Source organism: Callorhinchus milii, unplaced genomic scaffold, assembly GCF_018977255.1.
Source record: "Callorhinchus milii isolate IMCB2004 unplaced genomic scaffold, IMCB_Cmil_1.0 Scaffold29, whole genome shotgun sequence".
Classification (NCBI taxonomy): Eukaryota; Metazoa; Chordata; class Chondrichthyes; order Chimaeriformes; family Callorhinchidae; genus Callorhinchus; species Callorhinchus milii.
In genome coordinates this window covers 1-22,380 of record NW_024704770.1, presented here as the reverse complement: position 1 = coordinate 22,380, position 22,380 = coordinate 1, and the positions used below count along the sequence as shown (strand labels likewise).

Here is a 22,380-nt window from a genome sequence, read left to right as displayed (position 1 = left end):
TGTGTGTTGGGGTAACTGCTGGAGTCTAACCAGCGAGAACCCCATAACTTGCCGTTGACAGCACTGCCCAGTAAGCTTTCCCGCTGCTTGTCTCACTCGGCGAGCTGGAGGGCGCTATATAAGTGCAAGCTGTTGCTGTTGTTGTTGGTGATGTGTTCACTCAGGAGGCTTGAACCGTTCTCTTTTCCAACAGTGCCATGAGATCTCTAACGTCTACCTGAACAGGCACAGAGGGTTGAGCTCGATGTGACGTCTCACCAAAGGACGGCACCTCTGACAGTGCGGTGTTCCACCCGAGCACTGAACTGGAGCAGCTCAGTCTATATGAGTTCCAAGTCCTGAAATGACGACGTTTCACACACTCACACACTATCGCTCTCCCGACAATCAGCTCACAAGTCTTTTGATTTAAATCATGTTTATTCCTATCAAGTTAATATTTCACAGGAATATTTACAAAGGTGTAACACAATGCAGATTTGTGTCTTTTGCCTCTCAAGAGATTGTTATCTCTGTGTCGGAGTAAATAGTGTGGAGACAGATGGGAAATATAACTGTTTACAGCAGATCACAAACATCCAGCGCAAAGCCCTTTCATTCCCCAAATTGCACCTTGAAATAAAATTCAGCCAATATGAATTTGATAAGATAGTAATAAAAATAATAAGAATAATAACCTTTGCATTTTGTACAGTGCCTTATCAGGTCAGAAGGATGTCTCAAAGTGCTTCACAGGCTTTACTGTAAAGTGCAGTGACTGCGTATTTTGTGGGCCTCACCAGAAAAATGGGACCTCCGACACCGCAGCGCTCCCCAGCGTTGACCTGGAGCATTAGCTTAGACTATGTGATTCCAAGTCCTGACATGGGGCTCGAACCCACAACCTTCTGACTCAGAGAAGAGAGCACTATCACTGTGCCAGGCTGACATGCCACGCTGATGAACTTAAACGCATTCAGATCCCCTTATTTAACGTCTACATCAAGATCTACCTTTTTTAATTATGCTTTCGGTCATCTTTCAAAGCCCCTCCCTCATCCTCCACCCCCTCACTCCCATTCCCACCCCCCCAACCCCCCCCCCCCCCCACCACCCAGCAGACTTTGTGATGTCCTCCTGACACGAAAGGCGTTGTGGAAGTATAAAATGTATTGCGCATTAGATCAGCTGCAACATTCTGCCTCTATAACAACGATAACCACATTTCTAATCAATTACATTATGCATAAGCGCTTCATTCGGCGTTGAGGAACATGGGAACAGGAGTGGGCCATTCAGCCCCTTGAGCCTATTCTGCCGTACTATTAGACCGTGGCTGATCTGTACCCCAACTCCAACCCCCTTTGCCCCATATGCCTCGATACACTGATCCAAACAGAACATCTGTCCACCTCAGTCTTCAAAATTTGAATCCAGCATTTGAATCCCTTTGAGAGAGGGAGAGAGCTCCAGATTTCCACTCCCCTTCGTGTTTGTTCTCACGTGACAAGTGCTGGGTTAATGTGCAAGTGTGTGGGGTGGGGTGTGGGGTGGGGTGGGGGTGACATACGCTGAGCAGGATAGTCCAGGCTTGATTCCCTGGATGGTCGAGGCCAGTCAGGCCAGATGCTGTAGAGGGTGACGGAGCTTATCTACAATGTGGTCCCCTCACACGGTCTGACAGTAGATCATTGTGTGTAGTCACTGCACCTCCAGCTCCTCATCCAATCAGGGTTCATCCTGCAAAGGGTTAATGTTACAGAAGGCTCTGTCACACCAAGTTCATTTATTTTTGTTCAGTGGGGTGTGCGACACATGGAGAAACCCAGCACCGCGCTTCATAGTCTCCAAACCCAGCTGAGATTTCCATGTATCCCAACTGATAGAATCCCAGAGATATATTGTTGGAATGGAATGCGCTCTCTCTCTCTCTCTCTCTCTCTCTCGCGCTCTCTCTCTCTCTCTCTGGAGGGATGTATCCCCCTTACCTGATCCCGGAAAGTATTAGTGCAGGTTGGCAAGAGCCAAGGCTTGGGGGGGAGCCCAGAGTGTGCATTGGGGTAACTGCTGGAGTCTAACCAGCGTGAGGATAATTTAATTACTTAATCTCTCTCGCGAGGGCATTCGGAAGTTCAACTTCTCTCACTTTGACTTCTGCTTCTCCAACACATCTTTTCTTGTCAATAAACAAGTAAACGAGAAAGCAGTGGATAGAGCCAATGAAGCAAATGAAGGTCCCTATGAGTATGAGCCATGAAATGGGATGAGACAGTATCTGATAATATATCCAATTATACAGGACATAATATTGTCATGGCCGGTATAACTGCCATGTCTCAGTATAATTACCTCTACCCCACCTGTACACATCAACAATCAATCTCCAACTCACTAAACATAACTTACCAAACTACAATACTTAATCTTTAAACTATATTAAACATTTGTATTTATCCCACTTCAGCACAACGGGGTCCCTGTTCTTGCGCCAATGTGAGGCTTCATTTATTTTCGTGACCCTGTGGTGAAGTCAGGACTGACACAAATCTTATGGAATTAATCACATTAATAATGGATATAAGTAATTAAAAGTACATTCAATCATTCTTACGTATCCACGTATACTGTGGCTCACAATAATTTAAGTTGTTCAAACCAAATGCTGCGGCAGAGACAGTAGGAAAATGTCCAATTTAATGTTTTCATTTGAATCCAATGTCCATCAAAAGGTATCCAAGTATTGTCGTAAAGTTCCCTGTTCGATATCACCCAAAGGGTGACATGAGAAAATGTCTGATAAGGAACGTGAACAGTTTGTCGTTTGTAAACAGTCTTTTTGTTTCTCGTCCTTCAGAAAGGGTCTTCTTCGAAGATCCCTCATATGAGATTGATCATATGTTTCAAATATATGTATATATATATGTACACATAAACATGGCAAATATAACTTAAGATATTATTTAACACATTAATTATAGAATCTTACACCAGATAAAACTCTATAACTTACCATTGATATTGCTGTCCAGAAAGGCTCAGCTCTGGTCCTGGGTTTGTGTATGTGTCAGTCCTGTGGAGGTACCACTTACCGAAGTGAGTGTCAAGGGGATGCCGGCAGGTTCTGACTTGAACCTCATCTTCCGCACGGCAGTGAACCACCCACGATATTCAGCCCTCACCTACAACAACAGGGACAAGGGAAGCTCAAACAGCGCTGGGATTCACGAGTGGAACCGTATAAACCCACACCATCCGGCCCTTCATGTCTGTGCTGTGCCCTTTCCTTCATCCAATTCCCCCAAATAAAATCACTTCCACTTCACTTCCTGACCTCCCGCCTCAACTATTCAAATGCTCCCCTCGCCGATCTCCCCAGCTCCACCATCCATAAAATCCAGCTCATCCAAACCTCTGCCACTCGCATACTCACCCATACTAAACTCCACACCCCCATCACACCAGGTCTAGCCAGGCTCAACTGTCTCCCTATCACTGAACAGATTGATTTCAAGATGCTCACACTCAAATCCTTTCATGTCCTGGCATCTCCCTACTTCTCCGACCTGCTTACTCCCCAACCTACAACCCATTGCCTCCGCTTGACTAGCTCCGGCCTCCTGCTTGTCCCTCGTGCCCTCCGTTCCACCATTGGTGGCCACACTTTTACCTGCTATGCCCCGAAACTCTGGAGCACTTTCCTCTATCCCTCCACCTTGCCCCTCCTTCTCCATCTTCAGGAGGGACCTGCCTTGTTTGGATGCCACATTTGCCTACAAAATACAGTCACTGTACTTTACAGTATATCGTGTGAAGCGCTTTGAGATATCGCAACGACATGATCAGGCGCTGTTTCAAATATAAGGATTATTATTATGAGAAGGAGAGCAGCTGCACATACCTTGCGATTTAGCAGACACAGGAGGATGAAGATAAAGACGCCCTGGAAGCTGTTGACGATGGTGAATAAATAAGCCATGACCACCGTTTCCTTCCGGAAGTGAAACGCTCCCAGGATCCAGGTACAGCCCAGGACAAACACCTGCCCCACGGCTTTAAACGCCAGCATCCTGCCCAGGAACAAGACAACCGTCAGAGTAAGGCTCACACCAACAAATAACCGGCTCACTCACTGCACGGATGTTTGCACAGACATCGCTGGCTGCCAAATAATCCTTGCATTTATATAGTGCTTTTCACATCTTCTGGACCTCTCAAAGCGCTTCACAGAATATACTGTAGAGGGAATTGATGGTATATTTGTGAGTGAAACACAGCAGCCGATTGCACACAGCAGCATCCAACGAACAGTCATTGAAGTGACCAATTTGTCGTTGTGTCTTTTTCTTGAGGGATTATAACCAGGGCTGTGGAGTGAGGAAACTTGCCCAAGGTTTCGCCCTTCTGGGAATTGAACCCAGGTCTCTCGCTTGCAAGGTGACAACTGAGCTACAGGTCTCCACAATAATTATGATTATTATTAGTCGATACAGCATCTGTTGCGTGAAGATGATGTCTCAAAGCGCTTCACAAGGTTTACCAATAGCCTCTACCATCACCTCAAGCCTCCTATGCCCTATAAACCCACAGCAGCTGTTCTCCTCGAATTTCTTTTTAAATTTCTGTTCCTGGATCCCAGTTGACTGTCTATTTGCTCTTGAAGGGTGATTCAACTGTCAGGAAGTGAATGGTCACCTTTATGTGGGGTATTGTCAGACAGGACATCGGGGAGAGAGAAACAGCCTGAACGGGCAGACAGGGCCTCTGCTTATGTCTTATCTCATATTAGTCTATGTGACTCCAAGCCCTGACAGGTTGGGCTTTACCCCATCATTCTGAGATGAGGTGAGGTGGAGGCAGACACACATATTGCCGCAACATTAAACACGTTGCATTTTATATCACCGAGAAATTTTAGTGGCTGTATTTTTACCAGCCAAACGCAGCAGCCAATTTTAGGTCAGGTTGGCTCAGTGGGTAATACTGAGATAGACACAGTGCATTCAAGCTCCAGTGTTGGGGACTTTGAGCGCACAATCTGGACTGACGCTCCAGTGCAGTGTTGGAGGGAGAGAGCACCGCGTTGTCAGAGGTACCGCCCTTCAGCGAGACATTAAACAGAGCCCTCATCTGTGTCTGTTGAGGTGGACATGAAGGATCCCGTGGAGCTATTTGAAAAGAGATGGGAATTTCTCTTTCCTGGTGTCCTGGCCAACAAACCCCCAGATACAATTGGTCACACATTTCAAAGTTGTTTGTGGGATGTTTCCATGTGCAATTTAGCTTCCACCTTTGCCAACACAGTCACGACAATTAACAATAAAAATCCTGTGAAGCACTCTGAGAGGTCTCAACAACGTGACGTGGCTCAGTATCAGAAGCAAGGATTATTATTTCAATATTATCATATTATTATGTATTATTATGTACTACTACTATGATTGATCATAAAGAAACAAAGTCGCTGGGATACGGGCTTTCTTACCTCGTGTCTTTGATCTTTGAGACTTCAACATCACGATGGGAAAGCACGTCTTTCAAGGTGACAAGTGTGGCCATGAACAGACCTGTGTTGACCTATTGAGCAATTTAAATAATTAATACCACTGTGTCTTCTCCACAGAGCCCCAACCACAAGATGGGCTCAGATGAAGAAGACTCTTCAGCCCATCTGACCTCACCACCTCCACAACACCTGCCCAACCACCCCCCATCACAGCACTGAGCTGCTTTTTAAATGAGTCCCAGCACCTGGCATCAACCCATCCCCCCCACCACCGCCATCCAACACCCCCACCCCATCCACCCCCCACCCGCCCCTTCCTGACCACCCTCTTCAAATTAGAAACACTTCCTGGTGTCTGTCCTGAAATTGCCCATTTGCCCTAATTTAAACTCATGTCCACGTCATTGGAAGAGTATGGAGATGGGATTATGTGGGATGTGATGTGATATTTATGAAAAGAGCAATATATGCAGTTGTTTATAATCCTCTGATGAAATAGTCACCTGAACAGGGAGTTATAGAGGAAGCAATGACCCCAAACAGCCATGCAATGTTTTTGACACAGAAAGTTGTTTGGATCTGGAATGCATTGCCTGAAAGGGTGGGGGAAGCCGATTCAACAACACATTTCAAAAGAAAATTAGACAGATATTTGGGAAGAGAAATTTCCAGGGTTATGGAGAGAGAAGGAGGAGTGGGATTAATTTGGACAGTGCTTTCAAAGAGCCGGGACGGACACGATGGGCTGAATAGTCACCTTCTTTTCTGTATAATTCTAAAATTATAATTATTATGATTATAATTGGCTGCTGAGTTTCACCCACAAGTATACAATCAATTCACTTTACAGTATATTCTGTGAAGCACTTTGAGACGTCTCGAAGATGTGATAAGGCACTATATCAAATGCAAGGATTATTATTATTGTTATGATGATGATTCTACGATTCTATGCAGTCAATGAATAATGTTATTTGGGAGGATTGTCGGCCAGGAGAGAGGAACTCCCTTCGCTTTTTGAATAGCATCACAGGATCTTTAACCTCCACCTGAACAGGGCACAGGCGGAGGAGCATGGTTTAACATCTCATCTGAAGGACAGAGTATCCGACAATGCGGTCCATCCAGTACTGGAGGGTCAGACTGGACGGTGAGTTCAAAATCTCTGATGTGGGACTTGAACCCACAACCATTTAACTCGGAGGCGAACGCACAACCGACTGAGCCAGGCTGACGCCCAGGTTGGTGCATATTTATAAGCGTAAAGTATCATAAACATTTTAAAAAATAATTACCAGAATCATCAAATAGATTGGCCCAAGGAACGTCCACACAAAGCCCTTCTCTACCTGTAACCAGCAGCTACAATTGAGAACCAGAAGGGAAAGTTATTCGGAGATATTAGTTATTATTATTACCTAATGATTAGAAGCTAAGCTCTCCGAGACCCTCACACACATGGAGGGCACAATATAAATGCACGTTGTTGTTAGTTGTTATTATGGTGGACACAATCACTACACCTGACAGCGAACCGTATGACATGCTTTGAGATGTCCAATAAGAAACATAGAGCATTTCCGGAAGGCAGCATCAGATAACGAGAGAGGGGGGAGGGGGAAGGTGACTATAGAATGGTAATTTGACCCAACAATGGGACCTCCCCCACCCCCCCATCCACCTGCTCCACACAACACACACAACAAACAACAATAAATTATGCCTGAATAGCGCCTTTCACGTTAAGAGCATGTCCCAGAGTGCTGGACAATAAGGGATAAGGGTGGAGGTCGTGGAGAGCAGTAGTAGAAGAGGAGGATTTTGAGGTGGGTCTTGAGGAGCCAAGGGAGGGGCGAGGCGGAAGGACTGTGGGATGGAATTCCAAAGGGTTGGGGCAGAGCGGTTGAAGGTCTGGCTGCCAATGGTGGGGTGGGCAAGGCAGGGGAAGTGAAGACACGGGGGGACACAGACAAAAAACACTTACTTGCTGTGTGATCCATAGCCACGGGGGTACACTGCGGCACATATAACCACCAGGACTGCGGGTGGCACATACCCCAGTGTGTACAGCAGCCCTCCGGGGCGGTGAGTACCAGCCAACCTCATCTTCTTCAGGTTTCGGACCATCAGGTAAAGCTGCACTGATTCCAAAGACATCCAAGCGAATGCCGCCAGGAACAGGTAATGGAGACAACCAGCGATGATCCCACACAGCACCTGGAAGGAGAGCAAGGAGACAGGCATTTGACCAGGGAAAGACTGAGTATATGGAAATCAATGGTGTGGGGCTGATACTCGGTGGATGCAATGCTTTGTGCTCACATTCCCCACTCCCCATTCTGCCATTTGCGGCCCCCTCCCCCCCACACGCACGCGCGTGTGCCAGTCAAATTGGCTGCTGCAATCACCTACAAAACACATGGTCACTACACTGTACAGCAAATCAAGAGGACACGGGTTTGGAGTTGCAGACGGACAATTTCAGGACAGACACCAGGAAATGTTTCTTTACCCTGAGGGTAATTAACGAGTGGAACAGGGAGGCCGGGATGCTGGGATTCATTTATAAAGCAGCTCAATGCTTTGATGGGGGGATGGTCGGGCGTGTGTTCTGGTGGTGATGAGATCAAATCGGCTGAAGGGCCTTCTTCATCCAGACTGATCTTGTGAAATCCTATGGAGCCCTCGGAGCCATTCTCCCAATGTGAAATGCGCTGTGTCAGATGTAAGGATTCTGGTTATCATTACCCTGTTGCTGGTGCTGTTGATCCCTGTGAGAAAGAGCAGCTCTGCCAGGAACAGGCTGACACACAGCTGGGTGTGGGTGGCTGTTATCACATTCTTCACCTTGGAGGAGACAAGGAAAGTAATGATGGTGGTGCCCAAGCACACGAGGGAAACGGTGATCCCCACGTAGGTAATAACGCGCTGAGCCTTGTCTGATGAAGAATCCTGCAACTGAAACACACAAGACATTTTCTGGTTGATTTTCTCTGTCATTTGCTTCTGATGTATCAGCCTGGGTCAGTCAGTAGGGGTCTCATGTCTGAGCTGGAAGGTTGTGGGTTCAAGCCCCACTTTGGATTCACATAGTCTAAGCTGACGCTCCAATGTAGTGTTGGGGGGAGAACTCCATTGTCAGAGGTGCCGCCCTTTGGATGAGACATTAATGTGAGCTTCCCATCGTTAGGTGTAATAATAATAATAATCCTTGCATTTGATATTGCGCCTTATCACATCGCTGAGACATCCCATAGCGCTTCACAGGATATACTGTACGGTGCAGTGACTGTGTATTTTGTGGGTGAAATGTGGCAGCCACAAACAGCCATGGAGCGAGTGACCATTATATTTAGGGGATTGTTGGTCAGGACACTAGCGCCACTACTGCCATCTGAACAGCCGGATGGGGCCTCGGTTTAATATTTCATCCAAAGGACGTGATCTGAAGATGGGCGAAGAGGAAAGGCAAATTCACAAAAGCGAGTGTTATGAAAGTCCTTACCTCCCGGTTGAAGGCCATCAACAAAGAAAAGCTGGACAGGTGCTGGCATTTACAGCTGGTGTGGGTTTGATTGCAATGTGTCAACTCACAGCCTCGGGGTGACCAGTGACTCCCATTCGCTGAATGGTTCCAGTAAACACAGACTAATGTCTCTCCCGCTTCAGGCTCCTGCAAAGACATAACATGACAGGCCCCAAATAATCCGTATATTTCAAGTCAGCCTGCCTCAGTTGGTAGCACTCTTGCCCCTGAGTGGGAAGATGTGGGTCCAAGCCCCCACTCATATAGTCTTAGCTAACGCTCCAGTGCAGCTCTGGGGGTGGGGGGAGAGGTGCTGCGTTGTCGGAGGCGCAATGCTTCTGATGAAAAGAACCAGCCTCCCATCTGTGCCCTATTCAGGTGGACCTTAAAGATTCCAGGGCAACGAACATAAAGCAAATTCACTCACAAAACAGAGTCACTCCGTTTTACTCCTGTGAATCCTGTGATGTACTTTGTGACGTCCTCCCAATGTGAAGGGGCTGTATCAAAGGCAAGGTTTATTATCATCACATTTGGCACAGAGCCTTTCGCATCAGTAGGACTTCCCAAAGCTGTAAACTGTAGGGAATGTGTAGTTTTTTGGGCAAACGCAGCAGGCAATTGGTGCATAGAAACGTCCCTGCAAACAAACATGAAGTGAGTGACTGGGGGATTTATCTGAAATGATGCGACAGACACCAGGAAGTGTTTCTTTACCCAGAGGGTAATTAACATGTGGAATAGGGTGTCCAGGAAGAGGGTTTGAGGCCACGACACTGGGATTCGTTTGAAGAGCAGCTCAATGTTGTGATGGGGGACACTCAGGAGGGTGTTGTGGAGGTGCTGAGATCAGATGGGCCGAAGGGTCTTCTTCATCTGAACCAATCTTGTGAAAAGTTTCTTTTGAGCTCCACTTTATCCCTCTGAGGCCTGGGACTAACCTGCTTGTGTTTCAGGGTGAAGTTGACAGCCTCAGGCAGTGGGTCGCTCTGGCGGTTGCTCAGAGCGGCCGAAATTACCGCGGAATTCAAGTGGGTTCTGGTTGGGGTTGGGTGACCGGTGTGAGCTCTGTAAGGAGCCCCCTTCAGGAACCTGTCCATATTGCTGTACGAGATGAAGATGACGGCTGCTAAACCTGGAGTAGAGGAGAGGAACCGGAACCAGTTACACAGCCTTCAGTCAATACACCCTGATCTCTGGACTTGGAGGGGCACATCAGTCACTGGGGATAGGGACTCATCCTACTCAGCTCGTGTTAACGCTGCAAGCCAAAGCTCTAATGGGTAGTGTGGTCCGAGCTGGACAAGCAGCGGGCAAGTCTGCTAGACAGTGATATCAATGGCAAGCTATGTGATTTTAGTGGGTTAGACTCTAGCAGTTACCCCAAAGCACACCCTCGTGTCCCCAAGCCTTGGCTCTCACCAACTTGTGCCTAATGCTTTAGGGAATTAGGTAAGCAGGATGCATCCCTCCAGGGAAAGAGAGAGAGAGAGAGAGTGCATTCCATTCCAACAATCTATCTCTGGGAGTTCCCTGTGTAGGTGGGATGCATGGAATTCTGTTTGGTTTGGATAGTCTTCAGCACGGTGATTGGGTTCTACGTTCACCCAGCTGCCCATAACAAAAACTGCTCCACTCACCAGGCTCTGGCCTCCAGCCTGTCCCTCATTCCCTACGCTCCACCATCGGTGGCCGTGCTTTCAGCCACCTCAGACCCGGACCTCTGGAACTCCCTGCCTCAATCCCTCCATCTCTCCCCCCTCTTTGCCCATCTTCAGATTGCACCTGAAAAGTTTCCTCTTCGACCGTGACTATCCTCATCCTCACCTACAAGGCCATTCACGGCCTCGCTCCCTCCTACCTCTCCAACCTACTATCCCCTACCTACCTGCCCGTACCCTCCGTTCCTCTGACTCCAGTCTGCTCCACATCCCCCGCCCCAACCGCCCTACCATCGGTGGCCGGGCCTTCAGTCTCTCAGCCCCGAGGCTCTGGGACTCTATCCCCAGTACCTTCGCCGCTTCCTCCCTTTTCTCCTTCAAGGCCGGTCTCAAGACCTTTCTCTTTGATCATACCTTCACCTCCCCTCTCGACTCTCTACCCCCTCCTCGCTCCTTCCCTCCCCTCAGCCTGACCAGTTCCCCTATTCCTCGCTCCCTCCCTTCCCTCCCCTCACCCTGACCATTTCCCCCCAATGCTCGGGTCCTGACCCAACTGTACAGCGCCTTGAGACATCCTCCCGACGTGAAAGGCGCTCTATAAATGGAATCTTGTTGTTGTTGTTGTATGGTCACCTCCCATCCCTTTCCAGTTTGGCATCAAGCTGTTAAAGTGCTCCCAGACGCTGCCCCCGTGAATAGCGCAGTGTAAAGCCAAGTTGTTGTCATTATCATTGTTGTTGCAAATTGAGAGCTTCAGTTTACCAGTCGTCTCTCCTCCTGCGATGGTTGCCCAGTTTATATCCATGCTGCTCCCTTGGGTGGAGAGTCTGGCTCGCTGTTGGCTGGGGGGTCTTTCCGTATCAATAACCCCCACTTGCAGATCTAAAAGACAAAATGGCAGCTTTTGGAGTCCTGTAGTGCAGTGGTTAGTGCACTCACCTCCCAAGTGAGAGGACCTGGGTTTGATTCCCAGGCGGAGGAGAACCTGAGTCAGATTTCCTTACTCCACACACCTCTGTTTACCTCACAGTAAGAAGGAACCCGGTTATTAGTTGAATGGCAGATTGCTTTCCGGGGTTAATAATTCCTTCAATACTAAAATTACAATAATTAATCACTCAATTCATGACTCTTTGTGGGAAATATACAATCAATTCACTTTATAGTGTGTTCTGTGAGGCACTTTGAGACATCTCAGCCATGTGATAAGGCACAATTCAAGTGCAAATTATTACTAAATGCAAGAATCATTATGTTTTTGGATGTTGATTGGCTCTTTCCACTTGTTCATGAGTCCAGATACAGTTCCAAAAATATAAGATCGCCAGCACTAATAACATTCATTGCTTTTGATACAGCACCTTGTTATGTCGTTGAGGTGTCTCAAAGTGTTCACAAGATTTTACTGCAAAGTAAAACATAATTTAATTGTCTCAATCCATGTAAATGATACTCCTGTCGCTCACTGTGGAACTTACCAAGCTGGGCGTCTGGAAAGTGTATGAACCCCGGGCTGGCTAAGCTGAGGGCTAATGTCACCGCTGTCCTCTCCATCGTCTGGAGCAAGGTGGATGCCACCCGCAGTCTCTCCTCCTGCTCCAGCCTGTTCCACGCAGCAGAGTCCGCCAGCAGCTGACTTGCGAATGACATGATATCCTGTCAAAAAACCCAATCCCGCATGAGCTCCATCTATTACAATAATACAGTGAAACTCACATAAGTCTTACCTTTATAAGTGGAGTCCTGCAGTGTATTGGTTAGAGCGCTCGCCTCGCAAGTGAGAGCACCCGGGTTCCAATCCCAGGAGGGGTGAAAACTTAGGGAAACCTCAGGCGCTGACAATATCGCCATCCGTGGTTGCACATTCAACCTTGCTAAGCCGGTCCGGAACCTGGGGGTCTTGTTCAACCCTCAACTATCCTTTCTACCCCACCTTCGCGCCATGACTCGCTCTGCCTTCCCCCACCTCCGCAGCATCGCCCGGCTCTGACACTGTCTCATACCGCAGGGCGCCGAAACCCTCATACTCGCCTTCACTACATCGAGGCTCGACTCTGCAAACTCACTGCTTGTCGGCCTCCCCAAATCCTCCCTCTACAGACTGCAGATCATCCAGAACTCTGCAGCCCTTATCCCCTCACGCACTGGGCTCCGTGACCCTATCTCCCCCATCCGCGCCAAACTCCACTGCCTTCCCATCACAAAGAGGATACAGATCCAGATCCTGGTCCTCACCTTCAAAGCCCTCCATGGTCTTGTTCCCCTTTACCTCTCCGATCTCCTAATCCTGTACCTTCCTGTTCGCTCCCTCGGCTCAGTGGGCTCTGTCCTGCTTCACGTCCCCCGCCTTACTTGCCCCACTAACCACTTAGATTTCTCTGCACAAGTCGTATTATCATCTCCTAACACGCAATGCCACCACCTATCCTCCATTACTCCCGCACTTACTGGCTGTACTGAATCGTGGGAATTGATGTACTGAACTGCACAAAAGAGCTTAATTTCCTGGGATTGAATGTGATTCCAACGCTTGCAATAAGTACTCCTACGGCAACAGGTTAAGATGCATTGAATCAGGGGAAACGTAGTCTTGACCCCTCATGTGCACTTGTTGGCTGCATTGAATTATGCACGCACAGTGTAGATTACTGATTGCATCTGATTTTATATGATTTATACTCTTTGTGTTTAACTCGGACTTCACATAAGTCATATTAAATGCTATGGTCATGACTGATACGATTTATGTGAGTTTTACTGCAATAATAACAATCCTTTGATTCAATATAGTTCCTTATCATGTCATCTGGTTGTCTCAAAGTGCTTCGCAGGATATAACGTAAAGTGATGTGACTGTGTATTTTGTGGGCAAACGTGACAGCCAATTGCACACAACAAAATCCCACAAATAGCCATGGAATGAGCAACCATTTTTTTGGGAGCTGAGTGGGGGGGTGGGGGTGGGGGGCGGGGGGAGGGGAATGTTGGCCAGGACACCGGAGATAGAAAATCCTCTCTCTTCCCAATATTGGCATGAGATCTGCTACATTTGCATTTAAAATACACTGAACTCTTTGCCAAATACTTTGTGAATGGCGCTGTACAGACACAAGTTGTTGGTTTTGATGCTAATGCTAACGACTGACAAACAGTAAACTAACAGCTAACACTGACTACTGACGAACAGTAAACTAACAGCGAACACTGACTACTGACGAACAGTAAACTAACAGCTAACACTGACTACTGACGAACAGTAAACTAACAGCTAACACTGACTACTGACGAACAGTAAACTAACAGCTAACACTGACTACTGACGAACAGTAAACTAACAGCTAACACTGACTACTGATTAATGGTAAACTAACAGCTGACACTGACTACTGACTAACGGTAAACTAACAGCTAATACTGACTACTGATTAATGGTAAACTAACAGCTAACGCGAACTACTGACTAACGGTAAACTAACAGCTTGTGTGAGGACAGTGTGGGGGGGAGAGGGCGCAATGGGGTGGCAGGTGTTGTGTGAGGACAGTGGGGGTGGCAGAGGGGGCAATGGGGTGGCAGGTGTTGTGTGAGGACCGTGGGGATTGCCTTTTCCCGCCCCCAGGCAGGATTGTTGGCCCAGTGTCCTGACCAACAAATCCTTCAAATAAAATGTGATCCACTCATTCCACGACTGATTATGGCTTAATTTCGCCGAGAAAATACACAGTCACTGAACTTTAGGGTATATTCCATGAAGTGCTTTGAGACATCTCAATTCCGCTTCATGCAATCTCAACTGCAAGGATTATTATTATTATTATTATTATTATTATTATTATTATTATTATTATTATCCCTTGATGAACTGGTACCAAGGAGTGAGACTTACCTGCATGGTTACTTCTCTGGCTGACTGATGACAGAACCCATCCATCTTCAGACTGGTTTTATTCATTGCAGAACAAAACACACTGCCGGGGGACTGTGCCCGGGGAGGAAGAGGAGATGGGGGAGAGAGGTGCGGGAGAAGTGGAGGAAAGAAAACAAGAGTTGTTATGTTAAGGTTCTCTAAAGGCAGTCTATAACTTTCTGATTGCCATAAGCCAAGAAAATAATAACATCCTGTTGGCCCAATGTGATAAAGGTCTCAGTGTAAAGACTTCCCAAATCCTGACAGGAATCAGAAGAGCTGTATGGTACTAGGGCAGGAAGGGGATTAAAGTAGAGAGCTCCAGTGGGGGAGCGAACACCAGCACAGATACGATAGCGAGAGAGCGGGGAACGGGGTTAGAGTAGAGAGCTCCAGTGGGGGAGCGAACACCAGCACAGATACGATAGGGAGAGAGCAGGGAATGGGATCAGAGTAGAGAGCTCCAGTGGGGGAGCGAACACCAGCACAGAGCTAGAGATCAGTCGTGTCTTCTGCACTCCTCTCCTGGTTTTCCAGACACAAAGTCGGTGTTTCCTCACCTGATCTGCCTTGGGCAATGGCTCACACACATTACGAGCCGGATTCTGGTGGCTTGGGGAGACATTTCCCCAATTTTCTATTTTCCCTGCTCATAACTTACTGATAATGATTGAGAATTGTTCACCGGCAGATTGGAGATGTTCAGAATATTCAAGTCAAAGAAGCGCTTCAAATCGATTTCTGAAATTCAAATAATAAATATCGTAACTTGGATCCTTTCTTCCAACATGTAAAAGCTCTTCATCAATGCACCTCAAAGCGCATCATCTAAATCACTGTAAAGTGCAGCGACTGCGTGTTTTGTGGGTGGAAGTCCTACATAGCACCATGGAATGAATGGCCGGTTTTATGCTCGGGATGTTGGCCAGGAAACCGGGAGCGAGAAGCCCCTTCTCTTTTCCAATTGTGCTGTGGGACCTGTAACATTCACCTGAAAAGGCACAGATGGGGCTTTGGTTTCATCTGAAGGACGAATGGGCTATAGATTAATATTTGCAATTTGTTTTTTATAATCTATTGAGTCCAATTCATTCCAAATTTTCTCCATCCTCAGAAACACTATTTCAGTGAGTGAGCAGTAAATGTATGGAACAGACACCTTGGGAGTCAGAGCTGCAGAAAGTGTTGATTGTTTCAAAAACAAATGAGATCATAGAATCATAGAATTGTACAGCACAAAAAGAGGCCATTCGGCCCATCGAGTTTGTGCGGCTCTTTGAATAGAGCAATGTAATGTCAGTCCCACTCCCCGACCCTTTCCCCATAACCCGCAAACCCGTCCTCCTCAAATACCCGTCCACCGCATTTTTAAAAGTTGTTATTCAATCGGCCTCGACCGCCCTTTCAGACGATGCGTTCCAGATTCCAACAACTCGCTGCGTGAAAACATTTCTTCTCACCTCCTCTCGGTTTCTTTTAGAAACTATTTTGAATCTGTGACCGCGAGTCACCGACACACCCACCAGTGGAAACAGATTTTCCCTTTCTAACCTATCAAATCCCCTCATGATTTTGAAGACCTCTATTAGGTCCTCGTAACCTTCTCTGCTCCAATGAGACTAATCCCGGCCTCTCTCGCCTTTCCTCATCATCACGGTCCCTCATTCCTGGTCCCATCCTCGTAAATCTCCTCTGCGCCCTTTCCAACGCCTTCACATCCTTCCTATAGTGTGGTGCCCAGAACTGGGCGCAGTATTCTAACTGAGGCCTAACCAGTGTTTATATAGGTTATTCATAACCTCCGGACTCTTGTACTCTATGCCCCTATTTATAAAGCCTAGAATCCCATACGCCCTTTTTACAGCCTTATCTTCCTGTCCTGACACCTTCAAGGATTCATTTACCTGCATCCCCAGGTCTCTGTTCTTTTGCCCCCTTAAGATTGTATTACCGCCTATATTGCATTCCCTCTTTCTTTCTACCAAAATGCATTACCCGCATTTCTCCACATTGACACTCATCTGCTGTGTCGCCCATTTTACTATCTGTCTCTGTCTTCCTGCAGTCGGCTCCTATCCTTCTCACTATTTACAACCCAACCTAACTTTGTCGTCCGCAAACTTGGAAATGGTACTTGCTATACCCAAGTCCAGATCATTTATGTACATTAAGAAGAGCAGTGGTCCTAATACCGATCCCTGGGGGACACCACTGTACACTTCCCTCCAGTCAGAAAAGAGGCCGTTCACCACAACTCTCTGCTCTCTGTCTCCCGGCCCGTTCTGGATCCGCTGACACTGTCCCTTTTATACCGTGGGCTTCTATCTTTCTTACAAGTCTTTCACGTGGCACTTTGTCAAATGCCTTTTGAAAGTCCATATAAACTACATCAACTGCACTACCTTTATCCACCCTCTGCGTTACCTCATCGAAAAATTCAAAAAATATGGATTTCTGTTGGAAATAATAGCGAAGAACACAATATATAGTTTGGGACACGACCTGTGCATGCGACTGCCAGGATGGTACAAGGTGAACTGGATGGACCTTGATTTCTTTTGTCCAATAATTCTTATGTTATTACGATTGCAGGTCCAATGATTGCAGGAGATGAAAAGAGATCAGTAAGTGCTTCAGATCAGGATGAATCCAATCTGAGAGACATCTTATTGCAACAAGAAAACCCGAATGACAAAGGATCGTAGCCCCAAAACAAGGACATGAGACGACATCAAGGAAGTGCCCAGGAAAGGCCAATCTGGGACCCATCTTATCGTCACCAGTACCAACCTCCACACCCCAATTATCCCAATCCTCGCCAGCCTCCACTGGCTCCCTGGCTTTGAAAGGATTGATTTCAAACTGAACAAACACAAACAGAAGTACAGCGCCACTGCTCTGGGATTGACTGCAACAAAAGCACAAACTACATTAATACAGTGCCTTTCACATCAGGAAGACATCACAAGGTATTGGACAGTCAGGAATTGTGCCTGAGCTGGGGATTGGTATTAGGAGGGGTGGAAGGCAGGGAGGGTCAGGGTAGGAGGTTGACCGAATGCTCTGTCAAAGAGGAGCATCTTGACTCATTCCTTGAAGCAGACGGGGAGGGAGTGAGGCGACGGGACTGAGGAATGGAATTCCAAAGGATGGAATTCCAAAGGATGGGAGCAGAATTCCAACAGAAGCTCAGCGCCATTGCTCTGAGATTGACGAGAGGGCAAGTCAAGCCTTTACTTCAGAGTGATTGGTTGTGTTGTTGCGGGAGGCAGAACCTGGATCAAACGTGCAGTGGAAACTTCCCTCCGTATTGTGACAAGTTTCGTTGGAGCCACATGGGCTGCTTTCACACTCGTCGCGATCTGTAATAAGAAAATCCTAGTAATTGTTGTCTGTGTGAAAACAGCCACAGTTTCAGGGAACGTGGACTTTCTGTGATAAGATCAAAAGATGGGTATAACATGGACTATAGCTTTGGTAATTGTATGGTCGTTTGTCCCACACCATCTCCACCCTGGACTTCCTTCAACTTCCTCCCTCCCTCACATCATTTAAGATCTGTCTCAATGACTTCCTCTTTGACCACACACACAAGATCACAAGATGGGTTTGGGTGAAGACGTCCCTTCGGCCCATCTGATCTCATCATCTCCACAACACTCGTCCAACCATCCATCCATTAACAGCATCAAGAGGTTTCTACAATGAATCCAGCGTCCAGGCCTCAGTCAGCCTTCCTGATAAATGATCCAAGGCATCAATACCAACTTGGTAAAGAAATACTACCTGGTGCCCGCCCTGCCCAATGCAACTCTGAAGCTGTGCCAGATTGTCCTGCTGCCTCGGTGCAATGGAAAGTATTGTTCGGTGTTTACTGTCTGAATCCCATGAAAATTCTTGTACATCTCTACATGGCCAACTCTAAGACATCTTCTTTTAAGCCTAAAGAGTCTCCAGTTCTCTAAACATTGTCGAACAGCAACAAATCGCATTGATACATTGCATTTCACGGAGGGAGGACATATAGTACAGTCAAGGGTTTGGACCTGAGCTGCAGTCTGATGTAAAGAGGGTGAAGGTGGAAGGCTGACCAAAGGCCTGGTTAAAGAGTCTTGAGAAAGGCGTTGAAGGATTCAAGGAGGGAGCGAGGATGAGTGGCTCTGGGATGGAGTTTCAGAGGGTGGGGGCAAAAAGGCTGAAGCCTGACTGCCGATGGTGGCGTGGGCATGGCGGGGACGTGGAGCAGGCCAGTGGCCGCTGAGCAGAGGGAGTGGACAATTTGGTATGGTTCTCGGAGGTCACAGAGGTGGAGCAGAGCAAGGCCGTGAATGGCTTTAAATGAGAGGACAAGGATCTTGAACTCGATCCTCTGGGGGAAGGGGAAGCAGTGAAGCCTGGTGAGGATCGGGGTGATCGGCTCACAGAGCCTCGTGTTGAGAGGGAAATGCATTAATTCATACATTTTGAGGATTTGCTGTAAAGTGCAGTGACTGTGTTTTGTGAGAAAAGACAGCAGCTAATGTTGCACACAGCAATGACACACAGAGAGCCATGGAGTTAGTGACTAATTGTGTCTGGGGGATTGTCGGCCATGACACTGGGAGAGAGAAACTTCCGTCTCTTTTGGAATAGCCTTCAGGATCTTTGACATCCACCGGAACAGACAGACGAGACCTCGGAGTAACATCTCATCCAAAGGACGGCAGTCAGTGTACAGTGCATTGTTGCAACAAGAATGATTTCATTTTATTCTTCAGCAACCAAGGGTCAAAGACCCATCCTTAGAAACTGCGTTAAAGCCTTCAATAGCCACACTCGAAGCCAAACAACACCAACGTGCATTGATATACTGCCCCTCACGCAGTGTAGCTCCCAGAGCACAAACAGTGCATTCAATGATCTCCACAGGGATACGAGCCGGGCACATGCCGAGGAAGGCGACTGCAGGACATGAAGAAGGAGCAGGGAATGGGGATATGGGTGGATGGTTTGTTGGAGGAGCAAACACTGGCACAAACAATGGGCCAAAAGGCCTTCTACTGTGTTGCCCATTTCCATGGACGGGACAGATATGGAGCAACGACAGCAGATGTCAAGGAAGATCAAAGCCAAACAGAAGCGCAGTGCCATCGCTGTGGGATTGTCTGAGAGGGACAGTCAAGTCTTTACCTTTACAGTGAGTGATGGTGTTGAAAGAACCTTCTCCGGTGTTGGAGACAAACCCTTTGTCACATTCACACCGGAAACCTCCCTTTGTGTTGTGACAAGTTGCGTTGGAGCCACACGGGCTGGACTGACACTCATTGATATCTGTAATAAAAACATCTGATGAGAAAGGATCACATCTGCGAAATCAGCTCAGGAACGGGAACTGATAAAAATACAAGTTTGTTTTTGTTTCCGCTCTCTTTTTTGCTCTCTCTCTGTCTCTCTTTCCTTCTTCCTCTATCTTTATTTTTCTACCTCAATTTTTTCCTCTGTCTCTCTTCTTCTCTCCTCTCTGTTTCTTTGTTTGTTTCTTTGTCTGACTGACCGACCCACCCACCCACTCACCCACTCACCCACTCACTCACTCACTCACTCACTCATTCACTCACTCACCCACTCACTCACCCCCTCACTGGGGGAGGGGGAGGGGAAGGTGACCAAAGGTGTCCAGTCGGGGAGCGGCAGCAGGACAGCGCGGGGAGGAGCCTGGGCCTACTGACCCAGGTACTTAAACTCGACGCCGGAGCGAGTTCAGCCCCGGGGGGGGAGGGAGGGGTGGGGGCGGAGCGGGGGAACTGCGACGTCATAGATTAGTTTTCAGGTGAGTGCGCGCACAAAAAAAAAAAAAAAAAAAACCTCTGCGCCCCCCCCCCCCCCAGGGCTCACATCAGAGCCCACTATGGTCCTGTTGGGTTCGATGCCCCAATCTACGGGATAATGCCATCCACCTGACCGCTCGCTCCCGGTCCCCGCGTGCGCACTATGGCTGCCGCTTTGACCCGAGCCCCCTCACCCCCTCCCTCCCTCCCCCTCCTCTCTCCCCCAAACCCTCCCCCTCTCATCTCTCCCGCTCTCTCCTCCTCTCTCTCCGTCCCTCTCGTCTTCTATCCCCACTTGACCCTCCCTCTGTTCCAGTCTGGGAATCCTCCGCCGGGCTCACCGTGGCACTCGGCGTTGGCTGTCCAGCAGCAGCCACACCGACTGCCCCATTCCCCACCACTCTCGCCAGCCACCCCGGACACAGACCCGGGGAGTCAACCTCTCCTCCCTCATCCCCATTCCCCCCACCCCTGCCTCACAACCTGGACCCCCCTCCCCTCCCACACACCCTTCTGTCAACCGCTCCCTCCACATCGGACTGCAAAATGTCCGCTCCCTCTGCAACAAGGCCCTGGTCATCAACGATCTCATCCTTGATGAGAACGTTGATATCATGGCCTTGACAGAAACCTGGCTCACCCCAGGCGACACCTTCCCCCTCACGGAGGCCACGCCACCCGGCTACACCTCCCACCACATCCCCCGCCCCAACCGCCGTGGCGGTGGTGTTGCCCTTATCTCAAGGACACCACTTGCCCTATCCCCCTACTCCTCTGGCTCTTTCCCCTCCTTCGAGCACCTCACCCTCTCCCACCCCTCATTCCTCTCCCTTAAAATCCTCCTCCTCTACCGGCCCCCTAAAACCTCTCCCACCTTCATCTCTGACATTTCAACACTCCTCACATCTCTTTGCCTCTCCTCTGATCGCCTCATCATCCTGGGCGACTTTAACCTACACTTCACCCCTCCTGCTCCATCTCCACAGACTTCTCTTCCCTGCTCTCCTCACTCAACCTTTCCCTACACATAAACTCCCCCACTCACAGTCACGGCCACCCACTCGATTTGGTGATCACCCGGGGCCTCAGTGTCTCGGATGTCACTATTACCGACAAGGCCATCTCCGACCACTACTTCATCTCCTTCACCACCTCCACCCCCCTCCCCACCTCCACCAGACCCACCACCATCTTCTACCGCCCTTGGAAGAAGTTACCCCCACAATCCCTAACCGATGCCTTGGAGTCCTCTGAACTCCTCTCCCTCTGGCCTTCAACCCTCACCGACCCCTCTTCTCCTCTCTCCCTCCTCCACAATATCCTCTCCTCCACACTCGATACTCTTGCCCCCATCACTTCCCGCACTGTCTCCTACTCCCGCTCCTCCCCCTGGTACACCACCCACCTCCGCTCACTGAAATGCCAGGTGCGGGCTGCTGAGCGCACCTTTGTCAAATCTGGCCTAACGGTCCACCGACAAATCTGGCTGGACCTCCTCAAAATTTACCGCTCCACTCTAGCCTCGGCCAAGTCGTCCTTCTACTCCAGGATAATCCTGGAGGCGAAGAACAACCCCAGGCTACTGTTTTCCACCACATCCCGACTCCTCCGTCCCCCCGCCACCCCGCGCAGGTCATCTCCTCCAACCTTCACTGCGAGGAGATGCTGGATTTCCTTGAATCCAAGATCAAGGGAATCCGCTCCGCGGTCACTTCCCCTCCAACTTCCACCCACCACCCACCCCTTCCCTCCCACACTCCGACTCCTACCCATCCTCCCCTACACACCTTCGTACCCGTTTCCCCACCCTCTGTCACTGAACTCATCCTATCCCTAAAACCAACCACCTGCTCCCTTGACCCCATCCCCACTCCACTCCTTATCTCCCAGCTCCACTCTTGCCCCACATATCACTGACATCATCAACCTGTCCCTCTCCTCTGGCTCTGTCCCATTCCATTAAAAACTGCCATCATCACGCCCACCCTGAAAAAAACCC

At 48.5% G+C, this 22,380-nt stretch overlaps 1 protein-coding gene across 1 annotated transcript; it reads right to left on the bottom strand.

Moving 5' to 3' along the window:
* Window positions 1-1,100: 1,100 nt before the first annotated feature.
* LOC121848078 (adhesion G protein-coupled receptor E3-like) lies at window positions 1,101-15,257 on the bottom strand. Its single transcript, XM_042344704.1, has 13 exons — window positions 15,135-15,257; window positions 14,554-14,646; window positions 12,148-12,325; window positions 11,432-11,551; window positions 9,950-10,143; window positions 8,988-9,155; window positions 8,231-8,440; window positions 7,467-7,699; window positions 6,778-6,844; window positions 5,462-5,553; window positions 3,878-4,046; window positions 3,069-3,158; window positions 1,101-1,719 (listed from the first exon to the last, which is right to left on the bottom strand). Exons 2-13 carry the CDS (start codon window positions 14,617-14,619, stop codon window positions 1,708-1,710), a joined length of 1,599 nt encoding a protein of 532 aa, XP_042200638.1. The 5' UTR covers window positions 14,620-14,646; window positions 15,135-15,257; the 3' UTR covers window positions 1,101-1,707.
* Window positions 15,258-22,380: the final 7,123 nt, after the last annotated feature.